At 60.4% G+C, this 22220-nt stretch overlaps 2 protein-coding genes and 2 long non-coding RNA genes across 9 annotated transcripts; 2 read left to right on the forward strand and 2 right to left on the reverse strand.

The window, feature by feature from the left end:
* Positions 1 to 692: 692 nt before the first annotated feature.
* On the reverse strand, positions 693 to 3121 carry LOC117201630 (uncharacterized). The gene is made up of 2 exons (XR_004483667.2): positions 2453 to 3121; positions 693 to 958 (listed from the first exon to the last, which is right to left on the reverse strand). It is a non-coding gene; the product is annotated as an uncharacterized LOC117201630 (long non-coding RNA).
* Positions 3122 to 3647: 526 nt separating this feature from the next.
* Positions 3648 to 4407, reverse strand: LOC125964876 (uncharacterized). The gene is made up of 2 exons (XR_007478170.1): positions 4303 to 4407; positions 3648 to 3960 (listed from the first exon to the last, which is right to left on the reverse strand). It is a non-coding gene; the product is annotated as an uncharacterized LOC125964876 (long non-coding RNA).
* Positions 4408 to 6157: 1750 nt separating this feature from the next.
* HRURF (HR upstream open reading frame) lies at positions 6158 to 6389 on the forward strand. The gene has a single exon (XM_049711581.1). The coding sequence runs from the start codon at positions 6158 to 6160 to the stop codon at positions 6260 to 6262; it is 105 nt and encodes a 34-aa protein (XP_049567538.1). The 3' UTR covers positions 6263 to 6389.
* On the forward strand, positions 6314 to 20955 carry HR (HR lysine demethylase and nuclear receptor corepressor). Of its 6 annotated transcripts, none has more exons than XM_033429683.2 (19): positions 6314 to 6440; positions 7714 to 8364; positions 9103 to 9886; positions 11107 to 11257; positions 11336 to 11523; positions 12930 to 13097; positions 13963 to 14052; positions 14231 to 14346; positions 15192 to 15273; positions 15667 to 15830; positions 15947 to 16165; positions 16364 to 16529; positions 16729 to 16798; positions 16974 to 17104; positions 17226 to 17345; positions 17444 to 17653; positions 19408 to 19572; positions 19984 to 20112; positions 20250 to 20955. In XM_033429683.2, exons 2-18 carry the CDS (start codon positions 7753 to 7755, stop codon positions 20088 to 20090), a joined length of 3543 nt encoding a protein of 1180 aa, XP_033285574.2. In that variant the 5' UTR covers positions 6314 to 6440; positions 7714 to 7752; the 3' UTR covers positions 20091 to 20112; positions 20250 to 20955. The 6 variants fall into 6 exon arrangements, with proteins under 6 accessions (XP_033285574.2, XP_012388778.2, XP_033285578.2 ...); XM_012533324.3 differs by having other exon boundaries at positions 17444 to 17559; XM_033429687.2 differs by having other exon boundaries at positions 12933 to 13097.
* Positions 20956 to 22220: the final 1265 nt, after the last annotated feature.

Here is a 22220-nt window from a genome sequence, read left to right on the forward strand (position 1 = left end):
GAGCATCTCCCAGGTACCAGGCATGTTTCAAGAAACTGGGGATGCAAAGTCAAGTGAGAGCTAGCACCTAGAATGTGGCTGCCCCAGCAGGGGCTACTCTGAGCCCCCGACATATTAATTTAATCCTCACAACAATCTCATGAGGTATATACTATTATTATATCTCCATTTCACAAATGGGAAAACAGGCACCGAGAGGGCAAGTAATTTGCCCGAGGTCACACAGCTAGTAAGTGGCAGAGTTGGGCTTGGAAACCAGGCAGTCTGGCTCCAGAGTCAGTGTACTTAACCACTGTGCAGAACTAGAGTAAATGAGAAAGTTTCTTGCTTGGGAGGCAAGGAGAAGGAAACTAGCAGTTATCCAACATTGATTCTGGGGACTTCCCTGGTGGCGCAGTGGTTAAGAATCCGCCTGCCAATGTAGGGGACACAGGTTCGCGCCCTGGTCCAGCAAGATCCCACATGCTGTGGAGCAACTAAGCCTATGCGCCACAGCTACTGAACCTGCGCTCTAGAGCCCGTGAGCCACAACTACTGAGCCCAAGTGCCACAACTACTGAAGCCCCCGTGCCTAGAGCCCCTGCTCTGCAACAAGAGAAGCCACTGCAACGAGAAGCCCGCGCACCGCAACGAAGAGTAACCCCTGCTCGTCTCAACTAGAGAAAGCCCGTGCTCAGCAACAAAGACCCAACGCAGGCAAAAATAAATAAATTTATAAAGAAACATTGATTGTTTGTCTGACCTCGTGTTGGGCATTTTAAATAGATGATTTCCTTAAATCCTCCTGTCAAGCCTGTCAGGTCGGGGTTATAGCCATTTTACAGATGGAAGAACTGAGACTTGGCGAGGTGAAGCAACTTGTCCATGATTGTGCTGTCTGTGGGTCAGGGCCCCATCTCCTGATGCAAGTCTGTCCAGAAGTCGCCTTGGTGGGGGTGGAATGGCAGAATCCACACCCCTGAACCGAGAGAGAAAAACAGAGGAGTGTGTGATAAATGGACAAAATGAGATAAAAACTGAAAGCAGGGAGCAGCTGAGGGAGGCCTGAAGGTGCCGGCTGGTGAGGGAGTTTTCCTGGGAGCTGGGCTTCACCAGCCCTCATTCCTTGGATGGGGCCTTACAGTGACAGGCAGGGTCACTTGGGCCCCGGGGCTGAATCCGAGATGGTCCCTGATGGCTATCTTAGCCCCAGCCTCCTGGCTAGCCTGGCTGCCCCGCTGCTGCTCCTATTTCTATCTGCAGAACGCATCGCTTTCATTCCAACGTTGGCCTCCAGGCCTTTGCTGCAATGTGTGCATCCCCTGTGCTCCCAAGAGTCTTCCATCCAGGCCGACGCGGCCTTCCTTCATGATCTGCTTTCTCCAAGAGTCCTCCCCTGACTCCAACCCCTCCTGAGGATCCTGAGGCTCCTGACCTCTGGCCCACTCACCCTGTCCTGGGGGCACGATGCCGTGGGCTGTGCTCATGTGCCCGTCGCCCCCTCCGCTCCCTGACCAACCAGACTCCCCTAGGCCCCAATTGCTACTTGCTCCCCACCTCATCAGTCTGGACTCTCTCATGTCTCCATGCTCTTCTCCTGTCCCCCCAACACTCTGTCCTATTCCTATTTGCCCTCTGAACCCCACTCAGACATCACCTCCTCCAGGAAGCCCTCTGTAACCTTCCCTTTGCCCTTGGGGTTGATTGCTCACCTAGACCACGCTGTCTCTGTGCTTGCATGGACTTCTGTTTTTGCCTCGAGCACATCGTATTTCCCTCCCCACTACATTGTGACTTCATAATGAATAGATTTGTGTCTTACTTTTGTGGTTTAGACCAAGTGAAATATTGTAGTACGTGGTGAAGTACTCATTCCCTCATTTCTGAGCTAAGCATCACCCCCTCTGTGATGCTCCCCTGATTTTTCCAGGCTGGGACTGGAAACGTTGTTAACGTTTGTTAATATGCCCGACTCCAATCATTACCTGCAGTGCCCAGCACAGGGCCTAACACCTAAGGTGCTTCAGGGAATGTTTGCTGGTAAAAGAACATGGACCAAGTGAGCAGAAGCTCCTCGAGGCCGGGGATGACTTTGTACATTCATCTTTGTACCCTGCATCTCCTTGGTGGCCATCACAGAGCCTTGAATATGCCCAGGTCTCTATAACACGTTTGGCGAATGTCTGCTGCAGTTGTTTGGATTCCAAGACATCCTGGGGCCAGAAGGGAAGGGGCAAGGAGAATTCCAAGTTCTGGACAAGCACATGTGATCCCGAGACTGGGGCATTGGGTGTGGGCTGGGCTTCCCTCAGAGCCTGCCCTGTCCCTCTGAGAATCACTGACACATCTGCCCAGCACCATCTCCCTCTGCATGGGGTTACTGGCCCAGCCCATGCCCTCTCTGGCCTGGCTCCTAGGGGAAGGTTAGGCCTTCCTCTGGCCTACCCACGGCCCCCCACCTTCTATTACTCACCAGTGTGCCCACTGTCTTCCCAGGCAGAATCACGCCGGGCACTGGTAGGGAGATGAAGAGCCTAGGCTAGTCCCCTTGGAAGCACGCACCTTTGCTTGGCCCAGGTACCAGCCCTGCCTGATTTGCGCTCGCTCTGTCCTCCCCATCCATCTTGCCTGCTTCTGAGGGATGCCCCCATTGCCTCCGAGTTCCCAGGAGCAGGTGGCCCCTCATTCCCAGCCCTCCCTTCTCCCTCCTCCCCACAGCCCAGCTGTCCCTTGGACCTTTCTGGTGGCTCCTCTCTTTCCCTACCTCTTCGGCCCCTCCCGGTCCCGGTCCCCCTTCCCTACTCTGGCCTCCAGGTGCACTAGCCCCACTGCTGCATTTTTCGCTGCCACTCTGGGCGGCAGCAGCGTGGTTAGCCTCTTGTTTCAACACAGCCCTGGCCCAGGCTGAGTTGGGGTGTCGTGACTGGCACTGCCCCACCCTTTAAGGGGTTGAGGAGGTGAGCACTCCGGCTCTCGCCCCCTTGTCCCCCGCCCAGCATCAGGGACTGGGATGCCCTATAGCTGGGTAGGCGTAGAAGCCCTGGCAGGAGGATGAGGCCCGCTGCTTAGGAATTCCCGGGGGCCAGAGCTGGGTTACTAGGCAGAAGGTCCTGAGCCCGGGGTGGAATGAGGTAGCTTTCTCTACCAGGGTGGCTGGATTGCAGGGGAGGGAAGGTTGGGTGGAAGGAGAAGGGGCATTGGTGAGGTGCAGACTGAGAAGAGGAACTAGGTCAGAGATGTGGGTGGGTGGGTGAGAGGGGAGGGGGCATCCGCCACGGAGCTTCCTCCTGGCTCCAGAAGCATCTCCACACTTCCCTGCCTCTGCCCCTCTCCCCAGGTCCTGGGAGAATTCTCCCCGGTATTCCCCCTCCCCCATGCCCCCGCCCCAGGCGTTGCCACAAGGGTGGGGGTGGGGTGGGGGGAGGCCAGCCTCAGCTGTCTGAAGGATGGAGGGGCTGGGGAAGTAGGGCTAGGTGCCCAGACGGCCGCGTGTGTGGGAGGGGATGTCCTCAGATGCCCTCCACCAGGCAGTCCCCGCTCTGACGTGTGGGTGCCCCCCCTCTCCCTGCCCGGATTAGTGGCAGCTTGGCCCGACTCTCCGGGGCTCCTTTCCCCGCCCCCGCCTGCTGCCCTCCCCTGGGCAGGGGGCTGCTCCGCCCGAAGGGCACTTGTGCTTGCCCAGGTAAGGGGCTCTGGGGACAGCGTGAGGGCAGCTGGCTCAGGAGTGCTGCTGCGCGTGTCAGTGGGAACGTGTGTATCAGTGTGTGTGTGTCAGTGCTCTTGAGGGGTCGTTGCGGGGCCGGAGCGGACCCACGCGAGTCTGGGGGTGCTGGTCAGCTCGCCTGTGTCCACGGATGCGGCACCGTGTCCACACGTTGCGTGGCTTCCTTCTGTTTGTGTCTTTGCGTGGCTCCTCAGATCTGCTCTGTCCTCAGGCACAGAACAGCCGGCTCCAAGGGCTCCGTGGGCCTGTGGCATGGGCTGTAGAGCAGGATGGGGAGCTGGGCGAGGGTGGAAAGGGCTTCCTTCCCCCGCCACCCCAATCCCCCCCACAACCCCCTGGGCATTTTAGGAGCCTGTCCTGAGAATCCTGGTCTAGTCCAGAGACAGTGATCTCAACTAGAAAGACTTGGCAAAGGGGGTGGGGGGAGGTGTCTGTCCCACTCCCCTGGGGCTGTCCCCATCCCCTCGGGGCCTGGACAGCCCAGGCTCCCACCCTGCCCTGCCCAGCCTCTTCTAGGCCTCAAGCCGCAGGAATCTCCCCCTGGAATCTCCCACAAGTTTTGGCTGCCAGAGGACACAGATGGGGGACTACAGGCACACCCCAGCCCTCCATCCACATCCTGGAGCCAGCCTGGGAGCGGAAGGCTGGGGCTTGGGGCTTGGGGCCTGCAGTCTGGGTTAGACCCTCCAGGATCACTTCCCCTGGCACACTCAGGTCCAGGTCACCCCTCAGGGGAGCTGGAGGAGGAAGGGAGTGTTAATAACTCAGTCATGTAAACAACCCCTACCAGCCTGCCCTGTCACAGAACCGGCCTCTGGGGGAAGGTGAAGGGGCCAGGAGAATCTGTGCCAACATGACCTAAGTCTTGCCTGGTGCCGACCCCTTCAGGCCTCCTCTCCTCAGCACCCCTCCTCTTCTCCTCAACGGGTGAAAGGATCCCGGCCTCCCCTCCAGTCCCTGGAAGGGAGCCACCCTCATGGCTTCCTGCTCCAGGGATGGTGGTGTGACCTGGGACAAGGCTAGAGGCGTCCAAAACCTCATCCCTTCGATGGAATGGGGGTGGGTGGGTGGTGCTCTCTGTCCCAGGCTGGGTGAAGGCAGGCCAAGGATGGCTTCCACAGGGAGGCAGGGGAGTCACGGGGTGGGACGTGGGTGCCTGAGGGGAAGGGAAGCGCCCATTGGGCGTGTGGGTTTCTGTGTGTGTCTGAATCTGTCTGTGTGTGTTTGAATCTGTCTGTGTCTGTGCTCTGGAACCACCCTCGCAGAAGGGCCAGGATGCTTCCTCGGGTGGAGGGTGCCCTGCTTTCCCATTTCCTCTCCTCCTCTCTGCTCCCTCCCAGGAGCCACTCCCATGGGCTCCTCTCCAGGGCGGGCCTGGAAACACTAGGAGCACGGGATGGCGCAGACCCCCAGGACACGGGGCTGGAGCAGGTGGTGGAGCGCATCTGGTCCCACTTCCTCTCTGGACGATTGGTGAAACTGGGGCCCTTAGACCAGGAACAGACTAGAGCCTAGACCCTTCTAGGACACTGTGCCCTGGGAGGGGGCTTGCGTCTGGAACGGTGAAGAGCAGCTTGGCCAGATGAGGAACCGGGCAGGGCAGACCTGGGCCAGCGTGTGTGCCCGCGTGCCAGAGCTGGAGAGGATCAAGAGCCAGTGGTCCAGAAAGCACGGGGTGGCTGGCGTGGGTCACAGCGCCCATCATTGACCCGTGAGAACTCGACTGCCCCTGCCAGCTCTGGCACTGACCCCTCCCAGCAGCCCTGCCCTGGCACCCCTGGGGGCACCCCGCCCCATCGTGGCCTGGTCCGGCCCCTCCCGCCCTTTGCTCCAGTTCCCGGGCTTGGCACCTATAGTGGGGGTGCTGCCCGCCTGCCAGGCTCCGGGGCCGGGCCCACGGGAGGGTGGGGCGGCTGGGAAGCTGGCACGCTGCCCCGGGGGAGCCTCTCTCGGCAGGCGCCCGGGTGCCGCGGGGGGGAGGGGGGAACAAAGGGCTCATTCTCCCCGTGCGCAGCCGGTGGCATCGCCGGGGCGTTGGCGGAAGCCCCCGGGGCCCGGGAGGGGGCAGGCCCAGGCGGGGCCGCCGAATCTCGGGCTCCTGTTTCCCCGCAGGGTGCTGGAGGAGGAAACCGGCGGAGCAGCTTCCCCACTCTCAGTTGCGCGTCTGGCGATGGCGATCAGAGGTGCTGCTGCGCTCTCCGCTGGGCACTCCCTCCATTAGCCGCGCCGCGCCGTGCTGCGCCGTAGCTGGTGCCTCTCTCCCGGGTCACGGGATCGGCCTCCCTTCCAGGCACGACCCCCTCCCCCGGCCCCTCGGCCTTTCCCCCCACTCCGCCATCTCCGACCCGGGGCGCGCGTTCCCCCCGGCCCGGCTCCCTCTCTCCCTCCGGGGGCACCCGCTCCCTAGCCCCGGCCCGGCCCTCCCCGCAGCGCAGCACGGAGTCTCGGCGTCCCATGGCGCAACCCACGGCCTCGGCCCAGAAGCTGGTGCGGCCGATCCGCGCCGTGTGCCGCATCCTGCAGATCCCGGAGCCCGACCCCTCCAACCTGCGGCCCTAGAGCGCCCCCGCCGCCCCGGGGAAAAGAGAGAGCCAGCGCGCTGAGCAGAGAGCGGGAGAACGAACGAGTTCTCGCCCGCCGGCCGGGAGGCCCCGGAACCAGCCCATGGGGAGAGGGCACCCGGCGTCGGCCACAAAGACCGCCGCCGCCCGCGCCGCGCCCGGCGCGTGAAGCCCAGGTAAGGGCCGAGAGGGGCGCCGGGCGCTCGCCTTCTGGGGACGCCCATAGCAGGGCATGTCTGAGCCGAGCCCGCGCCGCACGCAGGGAATGAGCTCCCCTTGCTCCTCTGGGCTTGGCCACACCTCTGAAAGTTAGGATGCCCGACGGGGCTGGATCGCGTCGGAGCGGTGGCCCCAGAAAACCCGAGCGCCCTGTGTCACGGGTCCCTGGGCTCCCTCCCCTCCTTCCTGGAGCTTCCCCCAGTGGGCAGACGTGGCCGTGCTGGGAGAGCGCCGGGGCTCTGGTGCCACCTGTCATCCTGCTCCTTTGCACGCATGTTCAATTTTCCCTCCTTTGCCTCTCTCTGGGCCCCAGCCCGCTTTCCCCGCCTTCTTCCCTCCCCTCGGCCAGGCTGCAGTTACCAGCGTCCACCGGCCGCCTTAGCACTGTCGGCTGGACTGGGGCATCTTGACCCATCCCGGCTGAGGCCTCTAACTCCCCTACCCTGTGCCGGCTCACTCCTTCCCTTGGGGGCAGTGGTGGAGATCCCAGCCCCCAGCAGTTGTCCTGGACTCTGCCTCAGAAGCCAAGAAACTTACAGGACCTGGAAGAGGCAGACTCGGGGCTGCCCAGGTGTAGGGAGAGATTCCAGCCAGCCGCCCTGCTCTCCCCCGTGACTCCAGCCTACCCTGTCTGCACTTCCCACCCAAACAAGCCTAGGTGGGGCTGAGGGCTGGGGGTGGGGAAGCAGCACCCCCAGAACCACAGACTGCAGCGCAGGGAAGAGGCTTCTGAGACTGCCCATTTCCCAGCCCTATTTTACACAAGGGCACCAGAGGAGTGACGTGACTTGCCCAAGGTCACACAGCAGGTCACTGGATCAGGGCCAGGATCCAAGCTTCTCGTCTCCCAGTGCAGTGCCTTCCACAGAGCTCTTCTTTTGGGTTCTTGCCCTCTGTCCTTCCGCATGGCTCATGACCAGTTCCAGGCTCGACGAGGCCAGGACGTGTCATCCTAGAATCAGCAGTCTCTGCTGAGGGGCTCTGGCCCAGGTGGGCTGTCAAGTTCCAGGCATTCAGGGGAAGGGATGACCTCCCACACTGGAACATCCCACTCAGGCGGGTCATTCGAGTCTCCTGTGGCAGGCAACGTGGAGCCCAGCTGTAGGTTGGCACTTGTCTTACTGGTTTGGGGTGCCTTGGTGCTGCCAGGGCGGTGCCCACTCTGTACCAGGCGGTAGGGTGCTTGAGGCATGTGCCTAAGCAGCTCACGCCTCGGTGGTTATGCTCCAGGGACCCCCTCTGGGAGAGCCCCATGAGGGCAGGAGAGTGATGGAGAGTACGCCCAGCTTCCTGAAGGACAGCCCAGCCTGGGAGAAGACAGCCCCTGAGAATGGCATCGTGGGACCAGAGCCGGATACCCCACCACAAGATGGCCTGAGCCCTGCAGCACTGTGCCTGGGAGAGCCTGCTCCCTTCTGGAGGGGTGTCCTGAGCACCCCAGGCTCCTGGCTCCCCCTTGGCTTCCCCCAGATCCCCAAGGACACGCTCCCATTGGTGGAGGGCAAAGGTCCCCGGAACGGGGAGAGGAAGGCTAGCTGCTCAGGCAGCAAGGGGGCGCTGCGCTGGAAGGAGGCTATGCTTACCCATCCACTGGCGTTCCGTGGGTCAGCGTGCCCGCCTTGCTACGGCCCACTGATTCCTGAGCATAACGGTGGCCCTCCCAAGAGTGACCCTGTGGCCTTCCGACCCTTGCACTGCCCCTTTCTTCTGGAGACCAAGATCCTTGAGCAAGCCCCCTTCTGGGTGCCCAGCTGCCTGCCACCCTACCTAGTGTCCAGCCTGCCCGCAGAGCGTCCATGTGACTGGCCCCTGACCCCACACCCCTGGGGGTGCTCCGGAGTCCAGCCCAAAGTGCCCTCTGCCTTCGGATTAGGCAGCAAGGTGAGTGTTGGAGCAGAGAGGGTACCTGGGGGCCATGCAGCGGGGCTCAGTGGCCCCTGAGCACCCCTGCCGGGGCCAAACCACTCTGCCCTTCCATTTGGATGAAAAGATAAGGTGGTACCCAGGCAGAGGAGGAGACTGTCAGCGCAGACATAGTCAACCCCAAGCAATTCCTCTTCTGAGCAAACCCATTTCATTAGGCCTCACCTGCCTTTGGGCCATTTCAGGAATTGACTCATGCATTGTCCACCCAGAACAAGGCCCTGGGAACTGGGGCCTCAGAATGTGTGGTCTTGTCCTGGGGGGAGGGGCAGACAAGGCCCTCTATCTGGGAGTGGGACAGGCAGGTGGCCCCATGGCCTGTACCTCTGGTACCTCCCCCACAAGGGACCCCCAGGGTCACCTCAGGGATGAGATGTAAAATATTTTAAATCCAGTGTGGTACAGGGCATCCCACAATCTGAATAGATCCTGGAGGACCTCTGACTGTGCCAGGCATTAAGCCTTTAGTTGCTGGGTTATGGGGAGGCCTGAGAAATCCTGGGGAAGGATCTGGGGTAGCCAGGGCTGCAGCGGAGGCAGTTAGGGGACCAGTGCCTATTAACCAGTATGTTCTTCAGTATTTGCACAACCCTTAAAGCCACACAGGCTCACACCTGGTGGTTGTCAGTTCTGCCCATCCTTTTAAGCACTGGGAAGCAAAGTCAGCACGAGCTTAATCCCTTCTCCTCTCTTCAGGGTTTTTACCGCAAGGATCCCAGCATTCTCAGGCTGGCCAAGGAGCCACTGGCAACTGTGGAACCCGGGTTGTTGGGCTCAGCGCCTGGGGGGCATCTCCAGAGAACTGGGGAGGTGGAACGCCCTTCACTCCACCAGAGAGATGGAGAGACAGGAGTCGGCAGGCATCAGGATCTTTGCCCCCGTGTCCTGGGGCATCCAGACACTGTTCCCCCGACCCCGTGGCCCACTTGTTCCCCAGGCCTGGTTCATGGCAATGTCTGGGCTGTACCGGGAGGCGGGAGCTTTGGGTACCAGCTGGGGCCGTCGGCCACATCAAGGTGCCCCTCTCCTGGGCCTCCTACCACGCAGGTGGACTGTTGCTCACTTCACCCACCAGCTAGAGATGGAGGTGTTGGCCCTTGTGGGAAGTACCAGGAGGACCTGGAGGGGGGCACCAGTGGGCCGAGTGAGTCCAGCGAGGAAGTAAACAAGGCCCCTGGTCCCAGGGCCTGCCCGCCCAGCCATCACACCAAGCTGAAGAAGACGTGGCTCACACGACACTCTGAGCAGTTTGGGTGCCCAGACAGCTGCTCTGGGGAGGAGGAAAGCCCAGCGGCCCAGCTGCGTGCCCTCAAGAGGGCGAGCAGCCCCGAGGTCCAGGGAGCAGTGGGCAGCCCAGCTGCTAAGCGCCCGTCCGGCCCTTTCCCGGGCAGTGCGGGGCAGGGGGCCAGAGGTTGGCAGGAGCTGCTGGACTCATCATTTGGGAACAAGGCAGAGGCAGAACAGCATGATGACCACAGAGGTAAGGGCACAGGGGAGGGCCTGCAGGGGGCCCTACTTGGGAGGGTGCAGCCGGGACTGGGGCTTTGCAGGGAGGCGGGATGAAGTCTTTTATGAGTGGATCACACCCCGCTGTCCAGCTGCCCACCTGGACGGGACAGCTCTCTGGGAGTCCTTAGCATGTGCAGGCCAGACCCGTCCAGCATGTGGCTTCTATTTTCGTGTGCCTACTCCCGAGCCATGGCGTTCTGGTGACAGTATAATGACAGGACTCAGAGTGTGGACTCCGGAGTCAGAACACCTGGCTCCTGACTTTGCTGATTGGTGCTGTGTGATCTTGGGCTGGTTACTTCCCCTCTCTGGGCATCAGTTTCTCCATCTATAAAATGGGGGTAAAGACAGCACCTACCCCGTAAACAGTGCTGCAGAGATTAACCGATATCATTCACGTAAACGGCACTTAGCAAGCACTCAATGAACAGTCACTTTTGTGATTACTTGTGCCACGAATCCCCCATTGGGGGGATTACATCTCCTGAAGGACCCCTTGTCCTGCCTGAGGAACGAACAACTACTCTCTGGGCCAGCTGGATCATGGAGACTCAGTTTGGACTCTGCCAGTGTTAGGACTTGGGCACATCTTGGACCCCTCTGTCAAGCTCTGCCCTTCACGGAGGGTTCTGGCGCTGCTTGGTCCCAGCCTCGGTTCTTCGGGGTCACCTCGGTTTCTTGGCCTCCCAGACCGCTGGGCCTGGATCAGGACTCTTTCGCTGGTCTTGCACCCCTGTACCTGGCATGGGTCTGTCTGTGCTCTTCCAGGCCTCTGCCTGGGCCGGGAAGCTGTAGGCCCCCTCTGACTTCTTGGGTTACTGCACCTGTGGCCTGTGTTGAAACTCTCCGGCCTTCTCACCTTCCATCGCCCTCCATCCACGTCGGGATTGTCTCTTCACACTGTCACACAGCCAACGGTATCACTGAGGCTGAGGCGGAGCTAACCCAAGTCTACACCGACTGGATCCTGCGCCCCAGCTGCCCCAAACTTGGCCCATGATTCCATGTTAGGGCTCAGCCTTTTTGAAGTTTCCGGCTGCCTGGTTCTCTCGTTCCGAATCAGGCCTCGTAGGCCCGGGCCTAGGGGCAGCGCTGGCTCTGTGTGGGGACAGGCTGGGTGCTAAGGCAGGGCCTGGGGTTCACAGAAACCCAGGAAGCCCAGCCTCCTGACCAGCAACATTGTCCCCTCAGGACCCCGAGACATCAGGGCCAGCCTCCAGGACCCAGGGCTGCAGGATACACCTTGCGCGGCTCCCCCGGCAGGCATGACTCAGTGCCAAAGCTGTGCCCAGGCAGCTGGTGAGGCGGGAGGGCTGGCCTGCCACTCCCAGCCAGTGCCCAGGTGAGCCTGTTGCCCCTGGCTGCCCCCAGCATCCTCCCAGTGGGGCTCCCCGCTCACCTTCCTCTGCCCTACCTCCAGATTGCCTCTGGGAGGGGAGCAGCGGCAGGAGGAAGACTCGGCAGCCAGCTCCGAGGGAGGAGGGTCTGGCCCGGAGGAGGCCGGGCTCAGCATGGGCCTCGCCAAGCACCTGCTAAGTGCTCTGGGAGACCGACTGTGCCGCGTGCTGCGGAGGGAGCGGGAGGTCTTGGCCTGGGCCCAGCGGGAAGGTGAGCAGGCCCCACCAGGCGTTCAGGACCCCGGGACGGCCGGGTCCTGTGGTCAGTGCTTTCACAAGGAGCATGGGACCTCCCTTCCCCAGCACTGTCTACCAACCAGCTGGCAGTGCTGGAGAGCTCCTGCCCCACTGCGCCCTTATTCCCAGCTCAGGCTCTGAGTCAACTTGTATTCCAGTTTCTGGCCTAGACGGGGGATGTTGGGAAGCTGTAAAACCTGGTCTGGCCCAACCCTCTAAGAGCTTTGGGCTTGCTGGGGAAATGAGACTGAATGCCAAGTGTCTGCAAGAGCACCGGGAGGGAGGCGGGAGTCGGGCAGAGCTCCCTGCAGCTTTGCAAGGGAAGGAAGGCTTCCGGGATGGCAGGCGGTCGGTCCCTGGGAAGCTGGTAGGATTGGGGCCGAGGTTAGAGATGGGAGGAGCTCGAGGCAATCAGCTGATCCCTCTGGCTCCAGGCTCTCCCTCCTGCATCCCTTCCACGGGGAACGACAAGACCCTCCTGCCGTCTTGTCACTCCCTGGATGGAACCCCCTGCTGGCTCCCTCTTGTCCCAGAAAGTCCAGCCCCTCCCCCTTTCACAGCCAGCCCCTGTCCACCCTGCCACTCCCTCCGCCCCGATTCCGGCATCATGGTCTGCCCGGCCCTCTAGGCTCACCTGAGCTTGTCTGCCCCCTCCGGCCTCGGCACCCTTTGCTCCCTCTGTCTGGAACGCGCTTCCCTTCCATTCCCACCTGGTGAATGAAAAGTTACTCATCACTCAGGGCCGTCTGTGCAGCTGTCCCCACCCTCCTTCTTCCATCCCACTCCTACTCTAGCACCCACCCCATGATGCCACGAGCATTACCATGTTTATGGGCCCATCTCCCCCCTTGTGACGTGAGTGCTGGGAGTGCAAGTGCCAGGTCCCGCCCAGCACCCAGCCCTGGATGGGACGAGTGTGTGTTGAGGAGTATATGAACGTGTGCACACTGGCAACCTCTCACTTACCAGCAAGGGCTTGGTCTGAAACTCTGGATGAGGGAAGGAGCAGCCCCCCAAGGTTTCCTCTTCTGAGCTACAGAGGAATCCGCTGAGGAAACACCACTGTGTTGTGGGCTGGGGGGAGGAAGGACTGTTTTGGGAGTCCTGTGGCTCAGGGAGCCCTGGGGCGGGCGCCAGGGAGGTGCAGCCTGCACTGGCCTGGGAGGGTTGGCTGCAGACGGACAGTGCGGCGAGTAGGTTCTTTACAGGGGCTGTCGGGCACTCAAGGGTGACCGTAAGGGAGCCTGTCTCCCTTCTGGGGCAGCCCCTCAGTGGAAACTGTTCCTGTGTGTCCATCCCTTCCTGGAGGCCTCCCACATGAGGTCCTCAAAGGGGCCACTGACTTGAGGCCCCTCTGACCCTGTTCTCTCCTGTGGTCAGCAGGCCAGGGGCCAGCCGGGACAGAGGACAACCCAGGCATTCCACGTTGCTGTAGCCGCTGCCACCATGGACTCTTCAACACCCACTGGCGATGCCCCTGCTGCAGCCACCGGCTGTGTGTGGCCTGTGGTCGCATGGCGGGCGCTTGGAGGACCAGGGAGAAAGAAGGTGGGAAAGGAGCTGGGGGCTTCGGAAGGGTTGCTCTAGAGTTCGTGGCCAGGGACTTCCGTGGCAGTCCAGTGGTTAAGACTGTGCTTCCACTGCAGGGGCCACGGGTTTGATACCTGGTTGGGGAGCTAAGACCCCGCACGTGGCATGGCAAAAAAAAAAAAAAAAAAAGTTCATGGTCATTTCTTGGCTGTGGCTCCCTGAGAAAGTCTCCCTCCGCAGCCTCGGCTACCACTGCTCAGTGCCCGTTAGAGCAGACCGTTTCCTCTCCCCAGATCAGAGGGCCATACCCATATCCTTAGAAGAAGCCGAGCGCCTACCCTCTATCTCCTACCTTGTTCAGCTTGCACCTTTTTAAACCTCACAACACTGTGAAGTAGGTATTACTGCCTCCGTTTTCCAGATGAGAAAAACTCAGAGAAGTTAAGTGACTTGTGCAAGGTCACACAGCTCGTAAGTGCTGGGCCCAGGATTTAAAGGCAGGTCTTCTGATTCCAAGTCCTGCTCTCTTCAAGGTTCTCAGCTTTCTCTCCCTTGGCTCAATTCCGCCACCTCAACACTTGAGATTTCCCAGTGTTCCAATAGACATGGCCAAAAAGAGTGCCAGGGTCAGAAACCTTTCGGAATACCATATTCTACATGATCGTCTTGCATCTTGCAACGCACTCAGCATATTAACGGCTCTGCGTTCTGCAAGCAAAGGATCCTATGTCACTAGGGAACTCAGGTTTCCCAGAAAGCCCATGTTTTGTAGATTCTCAAGGTCCCCGATTTTGATATCATGCCCTTGCTCTTCTTCCCTGACCTTAACCTGGGTTTATCTTGATTTCCTGACCTGCAGCTTCTCCTTTCCTACCCCCAACAGGCTCTCAGGAACAGTCCATGGAGAAGTGTACCCAGGAGGCTGGGCACAGTGCCTGTTCCCTGATGCTCACCCAGTTTGTCTCCAGCCAGGGTGAGCCCTCTTGGAGGGGTGGGGCGTACAGAGGGCAGGTCCTGGGGGAGACCAGCTTCCTGTTTGGATGTCTCTCAGCCCGATCCCATGCTCTCCTGGTTGATGAGGCCAAGCAGCATGGAAGTGGCCCCCTGTCTGCAGTCACTGGCCAATTCCATCTCCCCTCTCCCCCTCACAGCTATGGCGGAATTGAGCACTGCAATGCACCAGGTCTGGGTCAAGTTTGACATCCGGGGGCACTGCGCCTGCCAAGCTGATGCCCGGATGTGGACCCCTGGGGATGGGGGCCAGCAGGTAAGAAGCAGGGCACGGGACAGGGCACTGGCTGGTGCGCCCCAGGGTTAGGCGGTGTGTCTGCAAATTCCTAACTTTGGCAGGGTTTGGTCCTTCTCTTTCGAGGGGAACGAAGAGGTACATGGAAGCTGGGTGAAATCAGGCTTATTCTCTTCTTCCCCTGGGGATGAGGATCCATGAGGGCTCTAGCCTCCGCCCCACCTCCCCCCACCCTGCCCAGCAGCAGTCCGCACTCTCTGTCTGCCTGGAGGTCCCACCCTCTCTGTGCTCGTTCCAGCATCTTGCTAGAGCTGCTGGAGTCCCGTCTTTCCACTCCCCAGGCGCAGGCTCCTACAGGTGGAGTGTCGGCCCACCTTCTCAGCATTCCCCACACCTGACACGGAGCAGGTGCTCAGTGTGCGTTTCACAGAGTTTTTATGAAGTTCATGTTTTTATTATAAAAGTCATTTATTCAAGAGAGGGTTTATCAAATGCCTTTTGTGTGCCAGGCACCGTACACATTCCCACTGTGGAAAATTTGGAAAATACAGACAAGGATAAGGAAGAAAACAGCAGTGGCTTACAATACCACCGTTACCATTTTGACAATTTCTTTCCAGTCATTCGCCTGTATATTTATTCCAGCCTCTTTTGAGTATACTTTAGATCGTGCTGTATGCATAAGTCCACGGGCAACTTTTTTCCACCTAACGTTGTATCGTATGACATTTCACTCCTTGTAAACACGACTTTAGGACTTAACATTGAGTCTACTGTTAATACCTGTGGGTTGAATTGGATTGAGATGCATTTGCCATTTTTAAATCTCTGGTTGGATGGGGGTGGGTGGCGGCTGGGTTTAACAGAAGGAGCCGACGGAGAAAACTCCCCCAACTCCACAACCTTCCTGCAACAGGGATACCAACAGGACCAAGGACATTAAAGAGGGTGAGCAGCCCCCTGCGCCTTGCTCAGACTGTGCGGGGGAGGCTGAGCCAGGCTGGAATCCCCAGGAGAGATTGGAATGGCTTTAGCCATCCCCCCAGCCCCCCCGTCACCATCTCTCTTCTCAAGTCATTCCAAAGAAAATAAATCTAAATAAAATCTAGGACAAGCCTCCTAACCCGTCTCCAGCCAGACCCCTGTTCTGAGCCCCTCCTTGGAGAGGTCCTAGACACGCTGGCAGGAAGGCTGGTGGGAGGCAAGTGCATCCAGACCAGAGTTGAGATGGGCAGTGCCAGTGAGGACAGAGCAGACTCCGCCGGGAGAGGAGGGAAGAGCACATGGGCAATGGAGCCTCGAGAGAAAGGTGAAGACCCTCACCGCTCTCCTTCCTCACAGAGACCCCAGACTCCAGAGAGACCCCGGCAGAGGACCGTGCTGGCCAAGGGCCCCTGCCTTGTCCCTCTCTCTGTGAACTACTGGCCTCCACTGCTGTCAAACTCTGCTTGGGGCACGAACGGATACACATGGCCTTCGCTCCTGTCACTCCGGCCCTGCCCAGCGTGAGCGAGGGCCCGAAGGGAGGGCTGGGGGCCTGGGGCCAAAACTGGGCTGGCCTTCCCTGCAGGGTCAGGCAGGTCCTGAGCACGCCTGCCTCTCCGCCCCTCCCTCCCCGCAGGACGACCGCATCACCAACATCCTGGACAGCATCATCGCGCAGGTAGTGGAACGGAAGATTCAGGAGAGAGCCCTGGGGCCGGGGCTGCGGGCTGGGCCGGGCCTGCACCTCTCACCGGTGCGGTCCCGGCTGCCTCCCCCCGGGGCTTTGCTGTGGCTGCAGGAGCCCAGGCCTCCGCGAGGCTTCCACCTCTTCCAGGAGCACTGGAGGCAGGGCCAGGTGAGTTTCCCAGCTCTCACAGCCTCACCTACCCTCAGGGCCTTGATCCCAAGGCCCAGGCAGACCTGGTCCGTCACTCGGAGGGAAAAACAGGGCCTGTCCCCACGCCGTTCCGGTGCCCCTACAACATGCCCCGGCCTGGCCATGTTGGGTACCCCATCCATTCTGCCCGTGTCCCCCTTTCTTTCCCCACTACAGCCCGTGTTGGTGTCAGGGATTCAGGGGACATTGCAAGGCCACCTGTGGGGGACAGAAGCCCTAGGGACGCTTGGAGGCCAGGTGCAGGAACTGACCCCCCTCAGACCTCCCCAGCCCGCAAGCCTGGGCAGCACAACGTTCTGGGAGGGATTCTCCCGGCCTGAGAGTGAGTATCCCTGATGTGGGGTAGAGGAGCTGGGAGCCCCTATGATGCTGGGGGGGCATCGAAGTCCCAGAGTGACCCTGGGGGCAGCTGGAAGCAGAGCTCAGAGCAGAAACTGGACTCTGTTGCTGCCACGGGAGGAGGGCCTCTGGGCCAAGGAGGTTCCTCCCTGGGCCAATGGCCTTTCTGTCTCTTCCCCTAGTTCGCCCAAAGTCAGATGAAGGCTCAGTCTTCCTGCTGCACAGAGCTCTGGGGGACGAGGACACCAGCAGGTGTGTGGTACCATAGGGCTGGCTGGCCGGGCCTCCCTGCCTCTCCTCCTCGGCCCTGTGATGCTCAGTGCTCTGTGCTTGCCTTGGGAAGTTACTCTAGCTTTGGGGGCTTCGACGGGGTCTCCGGTGCCTGGATTGAGCCTGCTGGGCATGACACCGCCCCCCATACACACAGGGTGGAGAGCCTGGCTGCCAGCCTGCCACTCCCAGAGTACTGTGCGCGCCATGGGAAACTCAACCTGGCCTCCTACCTCCCTTGGGGCTCTGTCCTGCGACCACTGGAGCCCCAGCTGTGGGCGGCCTATGGTGAGTGTCCACTCCATTCCTGCCCAGTCCCTACCCACTTCCTGTCATCTCCGAGAACACGTGCGTCAGTGCCGAGGTCCTGGGGCCCATTCCCAAGTGTCTTTTCTCTACCTCCATACAGGTGTGAGCCCACAGTGTGGGCACCTGGGGACCAAGAACCTCTGTGTGGAGGTGACCGACCTGGTCAGTGTCCTGGTACGTGCTGAAGCCCCACTGCCTGCCTGGCACCGGACACAGAAAGGTGCGTCCTTGGCCGGAAGCAAGGGTCGGCGCAGGCTGCAGATGCGAGGTGCTGTCTCTGCTGGCCCTGGGCCCTCCTGAGCTGTCTTTCTCCCCCAGATTTCCTCTCAGCCCTGGACGGGGAGGGGCTCTGGTCTCCGGGCAGCCAGGTCAGCACCGTGTGGCACGTGTTCCGGGCACAGGACGCCCAGCGCATCCGCCGCTTCCTCCAGATGGTGAGGAGGGAGCCGGGAGCTCTCCCCTTCCCCTTCCAGCCCCAGAAGCTCTCCCTCTGTGTGTGTGCCCCGTGTGCTCGCTCCCTTGCCTCAGGTGAGCTGGACTCCACTGGTGCAGAGAAGGCAGACTAGGCCCTCCTAAGAGGTGTGCGGTGGGGCACACAGAAAGTGGGGGACCTAGTGATGAAATGAAGCAAGAGATGCCACAGGCTGGGCACTGTGCTCAGGGCCTTGGGTACATTATCTCTGTTAATTGTCACAACCACCCCGTGTGGTAGGTACTGCTGCTTTCCCATTTTGCAGGTGAGAACACTGAGGCTGAGTGGTAAAGCTGGGACCCAAGCTTGTGGCTGTTCCCAGCCCGGGTTGCTACACTGTGCTCCCCCTGGGGGCAGGCAGCCTCCCCGCTGCAGGCTCTAGGTGGGGCTGGCCGAAGGGCAACAGGAAGCTCACCTGAGAATCCGTCCCACTGCTCCCCTCTCGGAAATCTGCACCTTATGAGGAGGTGCCCTTTGAGGTGCTAGCAAGGAAGGGCTAAGGGGGGGCAGTGTGGTAGGTGGAGAGAGACATGGGGCCAGGAGAGGGGGCAGGGCAGGAGAAGAGGAGGGGGTGAGCAGGAGGTGGGCAAGGCCCCGTGGTTCCAAAGTCCAGCTGAGCCCTGACTGTCCTGGGGAAAGGACGCCCACCAAGTGTCACCCCTGCTCAGGCACATGTACACACACGGACGTGCAGGTGTCAACGTGGCTGTCCACTGCCACCCTCCTGCCCACAGGAGATGCACACACACGGATGGACTCACACAGGTGCTGGAACACGCAGAGGGGAGCAGACAGCAGCACGCCTTCATACATAGATGGCCTTGTCTGAGCTGGGTGTGGCTGGCTGTGGGCAGTCCCGCATAGCCAAGCCCGGTAATTCACCGGGAAGGTCTGAGGGGCATGTTCTCACTGGGTGGCCTGGGAAACACTGCTCTAGTTCCAGGCTGGACTTCCTTGGCACCTGCCTGGGGTTACCCTAGGGTCCAGCCTGACTCACCAGCCTCCCCTCTTCCCATGGCCTGGTCTTGGAGGCCTGAGCCCTAAGCCCAGGAGTAATGGCTGAAGTTCTAGCTGAAGGGCTGGATGGAGCTGATGGGCAGCTGAAGCACGATGCTGGGTTCACCTCTGCAGGTGTTCCTTGGGCCCTGGCCTCCACGAGGTCCCATCTACCCAAGGAGCTCCCCGCTCTGGTTGGACTGGTGAAGGCCCCCAGAGCTGTGGGGGCCTCAGCCTGGACAGGCAAGCCGGTCGGTCCATCCACTGGGGAGTCAGAACTTCCGTGGATCTGGGATCACAGAAGAATCTGACGAATGCTTTGGATTGTCTCCCCAGGGATATACAGCTACCTGCTCACCACAGTTTAGCACACAGTTCAGGATCTTCACAGGACTCCACAATTAAGAGCTCCTGGTGTAGACAGTTTCTGAGTTGAGGTTATGCAGGACGTCTTCCTGGGTTTTGGAGAAAGGGGTACCTTTGAAGGAGGGAGCAGAGGGCCCAGGGCCAGGGCCACAGAGGCTACTCAAGGCATCTAGCCCTGGAAAAAGAGGGGATTTAGACCCCCAGCCTCAGAGCCCTTAATCCTTTCCTCTCAGCTCCTTCCAGCCAAATCTCTATTCTGCCAACCTGAGTGACCCCAGCCCTTGACCATCCTGCTCCTTCTTCTCCCACCCCTACGTCCTCCCCCTGCCCTTCAAGACTTGACCCCTGCAGCTCTTTCCTGTACCTCTGGCCTTTGGGCAGCCCATGCCCCATCTTCCTGCAGCCCCGCCCTAGCCTCCTGCCTTGCTCATTCCTCCTTTTCTTTGAGGTGTGCCCGGCCGGGGCTGGAAACTTGGAGCCTGGCACCCCGGGCAGCTGCTACCTGGACGCAGGGCTGCGGCGGCGCCTGCGGGAGGAGTGGGGTGTGAGCTGCTGGACTCTGCTGCAGGCCCCTGGAGAGGCCGTGCTGGTGCCCGCGGGGGCTCCCCACCAGGTGCTTCCCCGGCGCGTGCAGGCGGGGGCCCTGCGGAGAGCTCAGAATATCGGAAGCATTCCCCAGCGTGTTCTCAGTCCCTCTGAGAACACCCTCGTCCGTCTCAGTTCCCCTCTGGAGCTAGGCAGAGCAGGAAGTCACGCCTCCGCTGCAGGGAAGAGAAGCCTAGTGGTCTTGAAGTCAGCAAGCCAACTGGGCTTTGGGTGCCCACTCTGCTTGTGCCGTCTCTGGCATCCCCTTGGCCTGGTTTGGGCCACGCCTTTTGGGGGTGGCTAGTGCTGCATCCAGGGCCTCTGCTCTCTGAGAGCTGGGTGGGGGTCATTTGGGGAAGCAGACTTCAGGAACAAGTGGGGCAGGGTGCGTCATCCTGAGTCCCCACTGACCCTCCTGCCCGCCCCCTCCCTGGCACAGGTGCAGGGGCTGGTCAGCACAGTGAGTGTCACTCAGCACTTCCTGTCCCCCGAGACCTCTGCCCTCTCTGCTCAGCTCTGCCACCAGGGGCCCAGCCTGCCCCCTGACTGCCGCCTGCTTTATGCCCAGGTGAGTGTGACACTGGCCGGGAGCCTGAGTGTGCTGCCCAATTCCCCCCACAGCACAGCTGCACCCAGGGAGGGTATTCTCGGCAGGGAGAGCCCGGGGCATGACTGTAAACTCCTTGTCGTCTCCTTTTCTCCTAGATGGACTGGGCTGTGTTCCAAGCAGTGAAGTTGGCTGTGGGAACATTGCAAGAGGCTAAATAGGGGGATCCCAGGTGTCTGGGGTTAGGGGTTGGGAGCAGGCAGACCAGTGCTTAGCCCAGGCCCAGCTTCAGCAGAGAACGGGGACTTCCGCTCAATCCTGCAAGCAGCACTCTGGACACAAGCAGGGCACCCCGTTCCCTGCGCCTGCCCTGGGCCCTAAGGCCGACAAGCACAGTGCCACTGAAGCTCGCACCTGCCCATTGCAGGCTGGCGCTTGCTCCGGCCCCAGCTCCTCTCCACGGTGCCAGACTCACACTGGGGGTGACCGTCTCCCTCCAACCCCTGCCCGCCAACCCAGGAGACGAAGAGCCCTTCCTTGGGGTCCTCGGAAATCATTCTGGCTTAAGCAACACCTGCTGCTGCTGCTGCTTCATCTCCTGCTGTCTCACCTGTGCCCGAGTTCTGCTTATACCCCCCCACATCCTCCTGGGCTCCCGGGTGGCCCTTTGCACTGCAGGCGTGCTGGACAAGGGCCACCGACATCCTGCCCTTTTGCCAGAGAGCTGTGAAGTGTGGGGAGGGGGCGGTATCAGGCCACTACCCAGGCTTGGCTGGAGGGGCTGATATGGGCGAAGTCCCATCCCTGCACCCTCCTCTCGCCTCCTTCCTTCTTGATTTCCATTAAAGGCTGTTGTTTTGTGAATGCTGCAGTGTGGTTGGCCCTGCTCCTGCAGGCCACAGGGACTGGGGAGGGAGGGGACACATGGAAATGGAGCAGGGTGGGAGGGGGCTGAGGCTGTGGTGACGGGGACCTCAAACACCCCTGCCTGTTCTCCTTAGGGTGGGGGGCAGGGTCCCTCCCTCCCGCAGAGAAGCAGGTGGAGCCTTCCAAGGGGGCTGCCCTTGAGGATACTCCTGACAGCGACAGCGGGCAAGGCAGAGGTCTGGGCCACAGCAGCAAGGCCATCTCCCTGTGTGGCACCAGAGATTCCGGAACCCTCGCTCTCCCCACGAACTCCAGGCTACCCCATCTCTCCTGTCTGACCTGACCTGGAGCTCTGGGAGTCTGGCCGGGTAGAGCCCCTGCCCAGCCTTCTGCCCTCGGTGCCCATGGCCAGCCCCATGCCCGCTGGCCGGTCACCTGAGACAGCTGACAGCCCCCCCCCCCACCGGGACCCTCTAGTGTGACTCCACCCACTCCCCTGCCCTTGTACATCTCACCACAACATCCTCCAAGTCGTGTTACAGTTGTTCCTGCAGTGGTTCAGGGAATGTTTTTTTATGAAATAAATTTTTTATTATAAATTTAATATACTTTCAGAACAGTTAGAAAATAAGAAAAAGAAACCCGTAGACCCACCTCCACTCACCTCCAATCCAACCACTGTTAGTCTTCTGGTGTATTTCCTTTATTTAGTCTTTTCTCCAGGGATCTGTTTTACACATGGATGAATTGGGGTGCTTTGTACTGGGTTTCCTGTTGTTTTTTTTTAATTTATTTATTATTTAATTTATTTATTTTTGGCTGCGTTGGGTCTTGGTTGCTGCGCGTGGGCTTTCTCTAGCTGCGGAGAGCGGGGGCCACTCTTCGTTGCGGTGCGCGGGCTTCTCATCGCGGTGGCTTCTCTTGTTGCGGAGCACGGGCGCTAGAGCACAGGCTCAGTAGTCGTGGAGCACGGGCTTAGTTGCTCCGCGGCATGGGGGATCTTCCCGGAACAGGGCTCGAACCCATGTCTCCTGCACTGGCAGGCGGATTCTTAACCACTGCGCCACCAGGGAAGCCATGCTGGGTTTCCTTCTGTAAAAATGTATTGTGATCGGGCTTCCCTGGTGGCGCAGTGGTTGGGAGTCCACCTGCCAGTGCAGGAGACACGGATTCGTACCCCGGTCCGGGAGAATCCCACATGCCGCAGAGCGGCTGGGCCCCGATGAGCCATGGCCGCTGAGCCTGCGCGTCCGGAGCCTGTG

Source organism: Orcinus orca, chromosome 6 (genome assembly GCF_937001465.1).
Source record: "Orcinus orca chromosome 6, mOrcOrc1.1, whole genome shotgun sequence".
Classification (NCBI taxonomy): domain Eukaryota; kingdom Metazoa; phylum Chordata; class Mammalia; order Artiodactyla; family Delphinidae; genus Orcinus; species Orcinus orca.